Source organism: Felis catus, chromosome D1 (genome assembly GCF_018350175.1).
Source record: "Felis catus isolate Fca126 chromosome D1, F.catus_Fca126_mat1.0, whole genome shotgun sequence".
Lineage (NCBI taxonomy): Eukaryota > Metazoa > Chordata > Mammalia > Carnivora > Felidae > Felis > Felis catus.
Genome location: NC_058377.1, coordinates 100308155 through 100321933, shown reverse-complemented (window position 1 = coordinate 100321933; position 13779 = coordinate 100308155). Strand labels below are relative to the sequence as shown.

Sequence of the window (13779 nt, the reverse complement as noted above, 5' to 3'; positions counted from 1 at the left end):
TTTGCCTCCCTCTCTTTTCTCCCCCACTTCCCCTATGTTCATCTGTCTTGCATCTTCAATTCCATGAGTGAAAATGTATGGTATTTGTCTTTCTCTGACTCATTTCACTTCACATAATGCATTCTAGCTCCATCCAGTCATTGCAAATGGTAAGACTTCGTTCTTTTTTGATGGCTAATAATCCATTGTATGTATATACCACATCCTTGTTTTTCATTCATCAGTCGATGGACATTTGGGCTCTTTCCATAATTGGCTATTGTTGATAATACTGCTATAAATATTGGGGTGCATGTGTCCCTTCAAATCAGATTTTTGTATACCTACTAGAACAATTACTGGGTTGTAGGGTAGTTCTATTTTTAACTTTTGAGAAACCTCCACACCATTTTCCAGAGTGGTTGCACTAGTTTGTATTCCCACCAAAGTTGTAAGAGGGTCTCCCTTTCTTTGCATCCTCGCCAACATCTGCTGTTTCCTGTGTTGTTAATTTTAACCATTCAGACAACTGTGAAGTGATATCTCATTTTAGTTTTGATTTGTATTTCCCCAATGATGAGTGATGTTGAGCATCTTTTCATGGTCTGTTAGCCATCTAGATGTCTTCTTTGGAGAAGTGTTTATTCACATCTTCTGCCTATTTCTTACCTGGATTATTTGTTTTGGGAGTGTTGAGATTGATAATTTCTCTATAGATTTTGGAGAGCATCCCTTTAACTGATATGTCATTTACAAATATCTTCTCCCATTCTGTGGTTGCCTTTCAGTTCTGTTGATTGCTTCTTTCTCTGTGCAGTAGCTTTTTAACTTGATGAAATCCCGATAGTCCTTTTTTACTTGTGTTTCCCTTGCCTTCAGCAACATGTCTAGTAAGAAGTTACTACATCTTATGTCAAAGAGATTGCTGCCTGTTTTCTCCTCTAGGACTTTGATGGTTTTCTGTCTCACATTTAGGTCTTCATCTATTTTGCATTTAGTTTTGTGTATGATGTAAGAAAGTGGTCCTGTGTCATTCTTCTGCATGTCACTGTCCAGTTTTCCCAACATCATTTGTTGAAGAGACTACCTTTTTTTTCCATTGGATATTCATTCCTACTTTGTCAAAGATTAGTTAGCCATGTCATAGTTGGTCCATTTCAGGGTATTCTACTATGTTCCATTGATCCATATTGATCTATGTGTCTGTTTTTGTGCCAGTACCACACCGCCTTGATGATTAGAGCTTTGTAATATAACTAGATGTCCAGAACTGTAATTGCCTCCAGCTTTGCTTTTTTTTTTTCAAGATTACTTTGGCTATTCAGGGTGTTCTGTGGTTCCACGCAAATTTTAGGATTTTTTGTTCTAATTCTGTGAAAAATCCTGGTGGTATTTTCATAGGAAATGCATTACATGTATAGATTGCTTTGGGTAGTATGGCGATTTTAACAATGTTTGCTCTTCCAATCCATGAGCATAGAATGTTTTCCATTTCTTTGTGTCATCTTCAGTTTCTTTCATCAGTGTTCTATAGTTTTCAGAGTACAGATATTTTACCTCTTTGATTAGGTTTATTGCTAGGTATCTTATGTTTTTGGGTGCAATTATAAATGGGATCAAATCCTTGATTTCGATTTCTGCTGCTTCATTATTGGTGTACAGAAATGCAACAGATTGGGGCGCCTGGGTGGCGCAGTTGGTTAAGCAACCGACTTCAGCCAGGTCACGATCTCGCGCTCCGTGAGTTCGAGCCCCGCGTCAGGCTCTGGGCTGATGGCTTGGAGCCTGGAGCCTGTTTCCGATTCTGTGTCTCCCTCTCTCTCTGCCCCTCCCCCGTTCATGCTCTGTCTCTCTCTGTCCCAAAAATAAATAAAAAAACGTTAATAAAAAAAAAGAAAGAAAGAAATGCAACAGATTTTGGCACGTTGATTTTGTATCCTTCAACTTTGTTGAATTTGTGTATCAGTTCTAGCAATTTTTTGGTGGAGGTTTTCAGGTTTTCTACATAGATATCACATGGTCTGTGAAGAGTAAAAGTTTGACTTGTTCCTTGCTGATTTGGGTGCCTTTTATTTCTTTTTGTTGTCCAATTGCTGAGCTGAGGACTTCCAGTACTATGTTAAATAACAGTAGTGAGGATGGACATCCCTGTCTTATTCCTGACATTAGCAGGAAAGCTCTCGGTTTTTCCCTATTGAGGATAATATTAACTATGGTTCTTTTGTATATGGCCTTTATTATGTTGAGGCATGTTCCCTTTATCACTACTTTTAATAAAGGGTTTTAATCAAGAATAGATGCTGTACTTTGTCAAATGTTTTTTCTGCATCTATTGAGAGGATCATATGGTTCTTATCCTTTATTAATCTGGGGTGTCATGTTGATTGATTTGCAAATACTGAAACACACTTGCAGTCAAGGAATAAACTCCACTTAATTGTGGTGAATAATTCTTTTAAGGTACTATTGTATTCAGTTTGCAAGTATCTTGTTGAGAATTTTTGCATCCGTGTTCATCAGGGATATTGGCCTGTAATTCTCCTTTTTAGTGGGGTCTTTGTCTGGTTTAGGAATCAAGGTAAGTAATTCTGGCCTCATAAAAGAGTTTGGAAGCTTTCCTTCCATTTCTATTTTGTGGAACAGTTGGAGAAGAATGATAGAACTCTTGCTTAAGTGTGGGGTAGAATTCCCCTGGGAAGCCATTTGGCCCTGGACTTTTATTTTTGGGCAGATATTTTTATTGCTGTTCCAATTTCTTTGCTGGTTATGGGTCTCTTCAAATTTCCTATTTCTTCCTGTTTCAGTTTTTCTAGTTTACGTTTCCAAGAATTTATCCATTTCTTCCAAATTGTCCAATTATATAAGTTTTCATAATATTTCCTTATAATTGTGTTTCTTGGTGTTGGTTGTGATGTCTTTCATTCATGATTTTATTTGGGTACTTTCTCTTTTCTTTTTGATAAGTCTGGCTGGGGGTTATCAATTGTATTTATTCTTTCAAAGAACCAGCTCATGGTTTCATTTATCTGTTCTATGATTTCTTTGGTTTCTATATCATTTATTCCTGTCCTAATCTTTATTATTTCCTCTTTTCTGCTGGCTTAGGCTTTATTTGCTGTTGCTTTTGCAGTTTCTTTAGGTATAAGGTTAGGTTGTGTATTTGAGACTCTTCTTCCTTTTTAATGAAGGCCTGAATTCTATATACTTCTCTCTTAAGACCACTTTTGCTGCATCCCAAAGGTTTTAGACTATCATGTTTTCATTTTCATGTGCTTCCAAGTATTTTTTTATTTCTTCTTTAATTTCTTGGTGAACCAATTGATTGTTTAGTAGGATGTTCTTTAATCTCCGTGTATTTTAAGTCTTTCCAATGTTTTTCTTGTGGTTGACCTCAAGTTTCATAGTGTTGTGGCCTGACAATATTCATGATATGATCTCAATTTTTTCTACTAACTTAAGCCTGATTTGTAACTTTGTATGTGATCTATTCTGGGGAATATCCCATGTGCACTCAAAAAGAATGTGTATTCTGCTGCTTTTGAATGAGATGTTCTTGATACATGTGTTAAGCCTATCTGGTCCAGTGTGTCATTCAAAGCCATTGTTTCTTTGCTGATTTTCTGCATAGATGATCTATCCATTGTTGTAAGTAGGATGTTAAAGTCACCTACTATTATTGTATTGTTATCAATGATTTTATGTTAATTAATTTATATATTTGCATCACCAAGTTGGGGGCATAAATATTTACAATTGTTAGAGCTTCTTGCATAGACCCTTTCTTCTTCTCTTGTTACATTCATCGGTTTAAAACCTAGTTTGTCTAGTACAAGTATCATTGGTAAGATTTCCTTTTGACATCCATTAGCATAACAAATGGTTCTCTAGCCTTTCATTTTCAATCTGCAGATGTCTTTAGGTCTAAAAGGAGTCACTTGTGGGGCACCTGGGTGGCTCAGTCAGTTAAGTGTCCAACTTTGGCTCAGGTCACGATTTCATGGTTCATGAGGTTAAATCCCGCATTGGACTCTGGGTTGACAACTCACAGCCTGGATCCCACTCAAATTCTGTGTCTCCCTCTCTCTCTGCCCCTCTCCCTGTCTGTCTGTCTCTCTCATTCTGTCAAAAATAAGTAAACTTAAAAAATTAAAACAAAAATAAAATGAGTCTCTTGTAGGTAACATATAGATGGGCCTTTTTTATCTATTCTGATAGCCTACATCTTTTGATTGGAGCATTTAGTCCATTTGCATTCAGAGTGATTATTAATAGATATGAATTTAGTGCTATTGTATTACCTATAAAGTCAGTATTTCCAGAGATTTTCTTTGTTCCTTTCTTATCTTCATTGTTTTTGGTTTTTCTTTCCCATTCAAAAAGTCCTGTTTAATACTTCTTGAAGGCCTGGTTTAATGGTCATAAACATTTAGGTTTTGTTTGTTTGGGAAACTCTTTATCTCTCCTTCTATTCTGAATAATAGCCTTCCTGGATAAAATAATATTTGTTGCATATTTTTCCCATTCAGCACGTTCAATATATCATATCACTCCAGGATCCTGCAGATCCCTCAGTTATCAGTTGAATACCATAGCAGGACTTCAGTCCATGCCAAATGAAACGGAAAAATACCCAGGTGTGCCTGGGTGGCTGAGCCGGTTAAACGTTCAACTTCGGCTCAGGTCATGATCTCACAGTCTGTGAGTTCAAGCCCTGCACTGGGCTCTGTGTTGACAGCTCATAGCCTGAAGCCTGCTTCAGATTCTGTGTCTCCCTCTCTCTCTCTGCCCCTCCACCACTCATGCTCATGTCAAAAGAAAGAAAGAAGAAGGAAGGAAGGAAGGAAGGAAGGAAGGAAGGAAGAAAGAAAGAAAGAAAGAAAGAAAGAAAGAAAGAAAGAAGCATTAAAAAATGAAAAAATACCAAGCCAACCTCTGTCAGAATTGCTGGCCCACAAGATTTTGAGGTAAGTCAAAATGGTTGTGGGTTTAAGTAACAAAATTTCGAGGTCTTATGCCATGTAGCAAAAGATAACCAGAGCAAAGAGTGGAAGCTGGAAGTGTGGCGCTTCCATAACAGAAATGTAAAGCATGTGGCATTGACTTTGGCACCACCAGGAGTTGCTGGGAGTTGGAAGGGCTTTGAAGCCTCTGCAGGTAAAGCCTTAAAAGACAGGATGGATTGTGCTTGGAAGCTGAAGAGAAAGTGATTCATGTTACCGAGTGCTGGAAAAGTTTCACAATACCCTCACCTACAGTAGTGTGGAAAATAGGAAATAATAGGAAACACCCTTGGGGGAGCAGGTGGATTTGACTGCAATTGCCAAGCAGAATACAGAAAGCTCCAGCTGGTTCCTCAGCAGTGTATGATATATGATGAAGTATGGGTAAACAGAGGTGACTTACACTTTAACTGTTAAGTTCTCCAGAATTCAGGAGAAACGTAAAAGGGGCCAAGACCTGATGGGTTCTGGCATAAAACTGGTTCTCATCCATAGCCTCTCTAAAGAGCAAAAAGTTCTCAAAGTAAGAAATGGCACCAAAGTAAATATCATCTCAAAGATGTAGATGCAAGACTCTGGTGAAAACTTCTGAAATATTTAAGGTGTGTCTCATAAAGTCTCCTAACTAGGAAAAAAGTATGTCTAAGAAGCTTATGGGGTGTTATCCCACTGCACACAGACTTCCAGCCCAAACCCAGAAGACAGGGGCTAGTCTGTCTTCACAAAAAATATTTGTAAGTGTGGCTTTTGTATAAACTCTAATGAAAAATATGTAAACTCTGCAAAAAATTTTAAGAGAAATGCACAAAAGGAGGCACCATGACCTTCACTTGTAGACAGGAGTATCTATTTGGTTACAATGTTCAACCTCAAATTGTATATAGGGCATGTGGAAGAAATAGCACGTCTCTAGTTCAAGACTTTATTTTTTCAATTTATAAAGACCTCTTTTATGTATGTATGTGTGTAACTATGTATCTATGTATTTATGTATGTTTCCCCAGATTTATTAAAATACAATTGATATGTAACATTGTGTAAGTTTAAGGTATACAACATCATGATCTGATATATGCATATATTGCAAAATGATTACCACAATAAGGATAGTTAACCCATATGTCACCTTATATAATTAGAATTTTGGTGTGGGATGAGAACATTTAAGATTCACTATCTCAGCAATAATGTCAGCAACTGTATAATACATTGTTGTGAACTACCGTTCCCTGCTATACATCAGCTCTCCAAAGTTTATTCAAGTTATAACTGGAAATCTGTACCCTTAAACAAACATCGACACATTTCCCCCACCCACAGGCCCTGACATCCACCATTCTCTGGCTTCTCCAAGTTGGGTTTTTTTTAATTCCACATATAAATGAGATCATACCGTATTTGTCTTTCTTTGTGACTTATTTCACTTAGCATAATGCCCTCAAAGTCTCTCATAGTGTTGCAATTGGCAGTATTTTTTCTTTCTTATACCTTAATATAATCATATATGTGTGTATGTGTGTGTGTGTGTATACACACACACACACACACATACACACATATATATATAAACACACATACATGCGTATACACGCGCACACACACACACACACACACACACACACACACACACATAACTTTTCTTTTTCCATTCTTCCATCAATGGATGCTTAGATTGTTTCCATGTCTTGGCTGTTGTGAATAATATGGCCACAAACATGGGAGTGCAGATATCTCCACAAGATTGTGATCTCACATTCTTGGATATACGCATAGAAGTGGAATTTCTTGATACTATGGTAGTTCTATTTCACTTTTTGAGAAATCTCCATACTATTTTCCAGAGTGGCTGAAAATGTACATGCCCAATGACAGCGAACTAGGGTTCCTTTTTATCTACATCCTCACCAGTGCATACAATCTCTTCTGTTTTTGATAACATCTATCCTAAGAAGTATGAAGCGAAATCTCATGCAGTTTTGAATTGCATTTTCCTGATGATTAATAATGTTGAGCACCCTTCCATGTTCTTATCAGCCATTTGTATGTCTTCTTTAGAAAATGTCCTTGAGGTCCATTGCATATTTTTTAATCAGTTTTTTGTTTTCTTTTGTTTTTAAATTTTTTAAATTATTTTTCATGTTTATTTATTTTTAAGAGAGAATGACAGAGTGGGAACGGAGGAGGGGCAGAGAGAGAGAGGGAGAAACAGAATCTGAAGCAGGGTCTAGGCTCCGAGCTGTCAGCACAGAGCTCAACGCAGGGCTCAAACCTACGAACCATGAGATCAAGACCTGAGCTGAAGTCGGATGCTTAACCGACTGAGCCACCCAGGAGCCCCTGTTTTGTTTTGTTTTGTTTTTGCTATTTGGTTTCAAAGTTCCTCACACATTTTGGATATTAACCCCTTGTGAGGTATAAGACTTGCAAATATTTTCCCCCATTCCATAGGTTGCCTTTTCGTTTGGTCAGATGCAGTCTGGATTTACAACTTGAGATCCTGAACTTCAAGCTGAGGTCAGGATGAGATGAGATCTTAACTGGCTTAAGACCTTCTGTGTCCTCCCTCCAGAAGTCCTGAACTGCCATTTTACAAGTCTGACAAACTCACTGGAGAGACAGGCTACATGGAGAAGAAAAAGGGGCCAGAAGAGCCTGGTCGTCTAGCTATCCCTGCCAAGGCACCACTCAGATGAGTAAAGTCACCCTAAATACTTGCTGAAAGCCCATCTATCCACTGAATACCAGCGAGGGACCTCAGTCCATGCCACATGCAACAGAAGTATTGTTCAGTCAAGTCCTGCCAAAATTCATACGTGCTCAGATTCAGACCTGTGTATGGCAAGATATAGCTCTGTGTGTAGACAGATACAGGCCTGTGTGTGATCAGATCAAATGCATATATATACACATATGCATTCATATGTGTAGTCAGATACTGATCCATGTGCTGTCAGATACAGACCTCTGTGTGTTCACATACAGACACATATATGACGCTGGATACGACCTACATATCATTGAATATGTACCTACATGAGGTCAGATACAGATCTCTGTGGTTGAATATATACTTGTGTGTTGTCAAATCTAGGCCTATCAACATTGCATACAAACAAACACCAGTGCCTTTGAGGACTGTGCTATAATTCATGCCAGCAAAAGACACTAAGCTCTTTCCAGTCAGCTCTTTGAAAATGTGAATCAAAGGTAAATAAGACAAGCCACTTTTTAAATAAGAAAACCAAAAGGCAAGATTCCTGTATGCTCTATGGAGATGATTACAAATTGTTATTGAGACATTGATCAAGCCTTCATAATACATGTCTCATTCTGGGTGGGAAAACAAGATATTAAAGCATCCATTTTCCTCAAAATCAATGTGGAAGTTCATGAAATTTTAAATATATCATTATGGGAAGCTTTCAGACTTAAAAAAAATAATCCTAAAGTGTATCAGGACAAATAAATATCTAGAAATTGCAAAAAACTTGAAAAGGGTGAGTATTTAAGAGCAATTATCCCCATGAGGTATAAAACACATGAAAATCCTTGACTACTGACAAGGATGTTGGTGGTAGGCAACGACACCAGAGAAAAAGGGGGAGGAGGTGGAGGACGCAACAGCAGAGGAGGGGAAATGGCCCCAAATCAAACCTACTATTTGTATAAAGTTTGACATATTACATACAGAAATTGAAATTATTACTGAAATTAATAATAACATTGGTAGATTACATATCCTGTTTGAGGAAAACAAGATTAGATATGTCTCATCACAAATAGAAACAAATGGTGGATAATTTTAAAAGAAAGATTTTCTAAACCCTTGGGTAGGTCAGTTGGTTGAGTGTTCAACTCTTGATCTTAGCTCAGGTCTTGACCTCAGGGTCTTGAGTTTAAGCCCTGCATTGAGCTCCACACTGGGGGTGGAGCCTACTTTAAAAGAAAAAGGTAGTAATCTTGAAAAAAACTTTTTCCAGAGTTACTTTTTAGAAAGATGTTAAAATGTATAAATTCACTGAAAAAGATGTATATGAAATTTTCCAAGAGTGATGGGATAGAAGAAATCAAAAAGTAAAAGAATAATACAAGATAATGTCTTTATAGCAAACACACATAATGCTACCAAAGCAACATATTTGTAGAAAATATCAAAGAAGACTAAATATCTATAGCAAATATATATATTTAATGAAGAAAAGACTCAAAATCCTTACTCCAATAGATCAAGACTTCAAGAATGTAAGTAATAGACAAAGTTCATGGAGTGAATTCTATGTCCCTCACACTACACAAATACAGACTACATAGGCAATTAAGTCACTGTTCCTGACTTAAGAGAACTTACAGACCAATGAACACAGACAACCAAGATTTTATCTCCTCACTTGAAATAACAATACACGTTGGAGATAACATAAAATATGTCTACATCCATTTGGGCTGCTGTAACACAATACCACAGCCTGAGTGGCTTCAACCACAGTCATTTATTTCTCAAAGTTCTGGCGTCTGGGTAGTCCAAGATCAAGGCACTGGCTGATTCTGTGTCTAGTGAGAGCCCACTTCCTGGTTCATAGCTAACCATATTTTCATTGTGTCTTTACATGGCAGAAGGGGTACATGAGTTCTATTAGGTCTTTTTTACAGGGACACTAATCTCATTCATGAATGCTCTCCTCTCATGATGTATCACCTCTCAAACGCCCCACCTCCATTTCACCACATATCATAGAGGACATAACTCCTGAACTTTGGGGGGGGGTGGAGGGGGAGGGTGGGACACAAATATTCAGTCTAGAGCAACATCCAAAAGTTGATGACTTAATTATATAATTCCCGCTAAAATCAAATGTTTAATCTTATTTAATGTAAAGCATTATGTTGGGAAGAATTTGAGATGACATAAGGAATCTTCACATAATAGTAATAGGGATAAAACTCAGGATAAAAAGTCTCTCATACACTGTGATTTGCCAGGGAAAAGTCTCCATGCCCCCATTGCCCGGGCACCTCTTGAATCCAGAGTAACTGAAGGAGGCAGAACCATGAGTTTCTTTGACACATGCTTCCTACTGTAGTAGAGGCAGATTAATATTTTCTTTGAAGCCTAATTCAGAGAAAGGAAAGCTTATGAAAGAGGTCTCTGTTAAATACATCAATATATATTATGGCCTATTTATTACCTAACAATCTGTATTCCATTAACAGCAGAGGTCAGAATGGCACGCCATATTGTCAGCAACTTTCCTACCAATGACATCACCCAAAATATCTCATCTCAGGTTCTGTGTTGTACATGTAAATCTCATGGATTATGGATTATGGTAATTTTATATATGTAAGGAGGGCCTAAGTCCCTTTAGAAGGCTATGAAACTACAGGCAAAAAAAAAGAGATGGGGATACTGAAAAATGGCAGAGATATTATCAGATATACTAAGCTATCTGGGAAGATTAATTAATCATTTTTATGAAAATATAACACCAAAAAAAGTTGTTTCTCTTCGGGAGACAATAGGATCCCCCACTCAGAAATATGAGTAGATCTTACTTACTATATCTATCTCTTTTGTTCAGATGTTTTTCCTACACTTAGCTTATGATTAATATTCAACCTTGGAAGGAGCATTCCTCCTCAACCTTAATGTGTTAAGCAATATGAACAAAATTATATACTTAAAATTGTTTCTGATATAAAAATAAGATCCATACTTTAAGTATTAATATGGGTTGTCTTTGTATGGGAGGAAAGAACCAAAGGTTTACGTCCTGTTTCAGAAATATGTAATGAGCACTATGATTTCTGAAAGTGAACACTTATGTAAGAGCAAAAAGTGAAAAATGTCAACAAAAATAAATTTATAGTATTAACTATAGCATAACTGATCACATAGAACTTAAACCTATAGTTTCAATAGAGACATTTTATATGCAAAAGCTACACATCTACTTTCCTAAGAACTTATGAAAACCTTAGAAATATATTTTGACGATTGGAAATACTTACATCTTTAATGCTTTTCATCATGCACAACTTTAAACCTCAGGAGAAACTTACTATCAATAAATAATTCTTTACTGGATGGAGCAACTATTCACTGAAAAGAGGTGATACATTTCTCTTCTGCCTCATTTTCTTCTTCTGGTCCAGAGCTTTTCCATGGCATTTTTCATCTCTCCATTTCTCAGAGTATAGATTAGGGGGTTCAACATAGGTGGGATAACTGTGTAAAATACAGTCAAGGATTTATCAATGGGTAAGGTAGAAGGAGGTCTCACATACATGAAGATGCAGGGGACAAAGAAGAGGACCACCACTGTAATGTGGGAGCCACAGGTGGATAAGGCTTTGCGCCTCCCTTCCTGACTAAGGTTCTTCAGAGAGTGCAGAATGACCCCATAGGAGATGAGCAAGACCGTAAAGATGACCACACAGATTGCCCCATCATTGGCAACCACAGTGAGGCCAATAACGTAAGTGTCAGTGCAGGCAAGTTTTAATAATGGGTACATGTCGCAGATGAAGTGGTCAATGACATTGGGACCACAGAAGGGAAGGTCGTAAACAAAGACAAGGTGAACAACAGCATGCAAAAAACCTCCAACCCAGGCCAGCAGCAGCAACAAAACACACACCCGTTGATTCATGATGGTCAAATAATGCAAGGGTTTGCAGATGGCCACATAGCGGTCATAGGCCATGGCCACCAGGAGTAAAATCTCTGCACCACCAAACAAGTGCCCTAGAAAGAGCTGGGACATGCAAGCTTGGAAGGAAATGGTTTTCTTCTCACAGAGTAAGTCTATAATCATATTTGGAGTGACTGTAGTTGAATACACAGCATCCATAAAAGATAAGTAACCAAGAAAGAAATACATAGGGGAATCCAGGGTTGGGCTGACCACCACGGTCACCACAATGAGGAGGTTCCCCAGCATTGTCACAATGTAGATGAGAAAGAACACAACAAATAATATTTTCTGACCTTGGAGGCTCTGAGTGAGCCCCAAGAGGACAAACTCAGTCACATTGATCCTATGTTCCATATGTCCTTTTGCATGTCCTTATTTCAGAGTTCAGGACAAGATTAGTTACAAATGTAATTATTATTAGTGACTTCCTGAAGCCTTAATAGAATCTGTTTGTTAATTCAACAAATATGCTTTACAATTTATTATCTTCCAGTACCCTCAGAAATTCCAAGAATTCAAGGCTGATTAAAAAACATGCTTAGTAAGCTCAGCAATCTGCAGACCAATAGAGAGACAAGAAATTAAAGACATATGTGGGAAAAAACATATTAAAAAAATAGTTTGCTGCAACCAGCTTTCCATCTGGAAGTTAGTACAATTGTACCTGTAGCAGATTCTACATATAACATGTTTTAATGGACTAGGTTTAATATAAAACTAAAGCAAGATTTATATTTACTCCCCAGTTAATAAAAGAAATGACTGGCTACATTCAAGAATCCTTTTAACTAATAAATGAAATCCCAAATTGATGTATTTTACCATTTCAAAACATCTGAAGGATTTAAAAAGGATATCATAACATCAATAGACAAAAGTACTTGGGGAAAAGATTTACATTTTATAAGACATACACAGAGTTAATGTCAAAATGAACACAGAACTCTAAGCATTTAAATAAAGGACAAATGAATCAATGGCAAAGTTAGTAAATCATATAAACAAGTAATAAAAGGATTGGCCAACACAGGTATGCTCTCATGCTGAAAATCATGATTATGATTATGAACAGAAACACAGGAACTGAAGTAACACTTGGGTAATGAAATCGTTACTTGGACGCTTCAAAATCACTCTTTCAAGACGTGTGGTTGCTACATCATCCTCTAAACTTTCACAGATTAGCAAGCAATGTTCAGAGAACATATCAGTTGAAACTATCATGAGATTTACAAGGATCTGCCCATTAAAATATCCCTAAATAGTGACACCTGAAACTAATGTGTAGAAACACTGATGTTAGAGGAAGAAAATTTATTCTGGATCTTGGTATGTGAAAATAACCAAAAGAATATTACAGAACTGAGTCAATCCTCATATATGTTAGTAATCACAAAGAATGTCTAACATGGATGATTATCAGAACCACACAGAGGAACTTGTAAAGGACTGTGAATTCCCTCACGACCAAAATCGAAAATGTAAAGCCTAGGCTGCAATCTGACATCTAATTACCCTTCCTGGGTTACCTGCATACTAAGACAGCCGTTCAGTTCAACGTGTGGGTTGTAGTCCCTTCTCCCTTGTCTTTGGTACACCGGTGCCACCTCTGTGCACACAAAGCAGGAAAACAAACGCACCATCACTGGACTTTGAACCATTTCCGTGTAAACAAGGCTTTCCATGCTCTCAGAAAGCCATTCATTCCAGTCTTTCAGAAAAAGGCTACCTCTTAATTGCTGGGTTTTTCAAAATGACTACAAAGTCCTGTAACCTAATCAAGTTTGACTCTTGACTGGGATAAAAGAGACCCCAAGTCTTCATTGTTGGCAGAATTTGTCCTAACAACAAATGAATGTTACACCAACATTGTGAGCTTACACAAAAGGGAGGGTTCAGCTGTATGGGAGAGAAAATTGTGATTTGTTTAAACAAAGATTTTTATATGGTTTGGTTGTTATGTCAATATAAGTAAAATAGTGAAATATCCTTGACATCATTCCACTCTCAATCAATTATACTGACCTGTCTTCACAAAGTACAGTTAAATTTTGGATTCCCTTAATGATGGAGAATAACTTAATATACATACTTAATTATGTTCT

General features: G+C 37.3%; 1 protein-coding gene across 1 annotated transcript; it reads right to left on the bottom strand.

The window, feature by feature from the left end:
* Window positions 1-11016: 11016 nt before the first annotated feature.
* On the bottom strand, window positions 11017-12961 carry LOC105260999 (olfactory receptor 4A15-like). The gene has a single exon (XM_023249662.2). It carries the CDS (start codon window positions 12026-12028, stop codon window positions 11111-11113), a length of 918 nt encoding a protein of 305 aa, XP_023105430.2. The 5' UTR covers window positions 12029-12961; the 3' UTR covers window positions 11017-11110.
* Window positions 12962-13779: the final 818 nt, after the last annotated feature.